This window comes from Chanos chanos, chromosome 9, assembly GCF_902362185.1.
Source record: "Chanos chanos chromosome 9, fChaCha1.1, whole genome shotgun sequence".
Classification (NCBI taxonomy): domain Eukaryota; kingdom Metazoa; phylum Chordata; class Actinopteri; order Gonorynchiformes; family Chanidae; genus Chanos; species Chanos chanos.
The window spans coordinates 40,795,102-40,797,601 of NC_044503.1; the positions used below are offsets into that span (position 1 = coordinate 40,795,102).

Consider the following 2,500-nt stretch of genomic DNA (forward strand, 5'->3'; position numbering starts at 1 on the left):
GTAGTGTTGTGTAGTGTTGTGTTGTGTATGTAGTGTAGTTTAGTGTAGTGTTGTGTAGCGTAGTGTTGTGTAGCGTAGTGTTGTGTAGTGTAGTGTAGTGTGGTGCAGTGTTGTGTAGTGTAGTGTTGTGTAGTGTAGTGTAGTGCAGTGTTGTGTAGTGTAGTGTAGTGTAGTGTAGTGTAGTGCAGTGTTGTGTAGTGTTGTGTAGTGTTGTGTAGTGTAGTGTAGTGCAGTGTAGTGTAGAGTAGTGTAGTGTTGTGTAGTGTAGTGTAGTGTGGTGTAGTGTAGAGTAGTGTGGTGTAGTGTAGTGTAGTGTAGTGCAGTGTTGTGTAGTGTAGTGTAGTGTAGTGTAGTGCAGTGTTGTGTAGTGTTGTGTAGTGTTGTGTAGTGTAGTGTAGTGTAGTGTTGTGCAGTGTTGTGTAGTGTTGTGTAGTGTTGTGCAGTGTAGTGTAGTGTAGTGTAGTGTTGTGTGGTGTTGTGTAGTGTAGAGTAGTGCAGTGTTGTGTTGTGTGGTGTTGTGTAGTGTTGTGTTGTGTATGTAGTGTAGTTTAGTGTAGTGTTGTGTAGCGTAGTGTTGTGTAGCGTAGTGTTGTGTAGTGTAGTGTAGTGTAGTGTAGTGCAGTGTTGTGTAGTGTAGTGTAGTGTAGTGTAGTGTTGTGTAGCGTAGTGTAGTGTAGTGTAGTGTAGTGCAGTGTTGTGTAGTGTAGTGTAGTGTGGTGCAGTGTTGTGTAGTGTAGTGTAGTGTAGTGTTGTGTAGTGTAGTGTAGTGCAGTGTTGTGTAGTGTAGTGTAGTGTAGTGTAGTGCAGTGTTGTGTAGTGTTGTGTAGTGTAGTGTGGTGTAGTGTGGTGTAGTGCAGTGTAGTGTAGTGTAGTGTTTTGTTGTGTGGTGTTGTGTAGTGTAGTGTAGTGCAGTGTTGTGTAGTGTAGTGTAGTGTAGTGTAGTGCAGTGTTGTGTAGTGTTGTGTAGTGTTGTGTAGTGTAGTGTGGTGTAGTGTGGTGTAGTGCAGTGTAGTGTAGTGTAGTGTTGTGTTGTGTGGTGTTGTGTAGTGTAGTGTTGTGTGGTGTTGTGTAGTGTAGTGTAGTGTAGTGTAGTGTAGTGTTGTGTTGTGTAGTGTAGTGTGGTGTAGTGTAGTGTGGTGTAGTGTTATGTTGTGTGGTGTCGTGTAGTGTAGTGTAGTGTTGTGTTGTGTTGTGTAGTGTTGTGCAGTGTTGTGTAGCGTAGTGTAGTGTAGTGCAGTGTAGTGTAGCGTAGTGTTGTGTAGCGTAGTGTGGTGCAGTGTAGTTGTGTGATTTGTGAGGTACGCTGTGTGTTACTCACAGAATGAGGAGCCATCTGGCCTGTCGGGCCAAACCCAACAGGATGAAGAGACAGATGACCAGATCCAGCAACAGCAACAGCACGTACGACAGCCACCTAGACACACACACACACACACACACACACACACACACACACACACACACACACATACACACACACATTTCATTAAGGGTCATACAACAGCCACTGACACAACACACAGATACAAATACACACAAATACACACACATACAGTACAAACACGTACAGTACAGACACAGACACATACAGTACAGACGCATAAAGTACTAACACGTACAGTACAACACAGACATATACAGTACAGACACATACAATACAGACACATACAGTACAGTACACGTATAGTACAGACACATACAGTACAGACACATACAGTACAATACAGACACATACAGTACAGACACATACAGTACAGTACAGACACATACAGTACAGACACATACAGTACAGACACATACAGTACAAACACATACAGTACAGACACATACAGTACAGACACATACAGTACAACACAGATACATACAGTACAGACACATACAGTACAGACACATACAGTACAAACACATACAGTACAGAAACATACAGTACAGACACATACAGTACAGTAAACGTACAGTACAGACACATACAGTACAGTACAGACACATACAGTACAAACACATACAGTACAGACACATACAGTACAGACACATACAGTACAACACAGATACATACAGTACAGACACATACAGTACAGACACATACAGTACAAACACATACAGTACAGAAACATACAGTACAGACACATACAGTACAGTAAACGTACAGTACAGACACATACAGTACAGACACATACAGTACAGTACAGACACATACAGTACAGACACATACAGTACAGTACACGTACAGTACGGACGCATACAGTACAGACACATACAGTACAGTACACATACAGTACAGACACATACAGTACAGACACATACAGTACAAACACATACAGTACAAACACATACAGTACAGAAACATACAGTACAGACACATACAGTACAGTACACGTATAGTACAGACACATACAGTACAGACACATACAGTACAAACACATACAGTACAGACACATACAGTACAATACAGACACATACAGTACAAACACATACAGTACAGACACATACAGTACAATAC

General features: G+C 41.8%; 1 protein-coding gene across 1 annotated transcript in view; it reads right to left on the reverse strand.

The window, feature by feature from the left end:
• The window catches only part of ttyh1 (tweety family member 1), a 22,509-nt gene that overhangs the window by 11,326 nt on the left and 8,683 nt on the right, over positions 1 to 2,500 (reverse strand). The window contains exon 5 of the mRNA XM_030784984.1: positions 1,319 to 1,414. Within this exon, the coding sequence (XP_030640844.1) occupies positions 1,319 to 1,414 (96 nt within the window). The remainder of the gene's footprint in view (positions 1 to 1,318; positions 1,415 to 2,500) is intronic.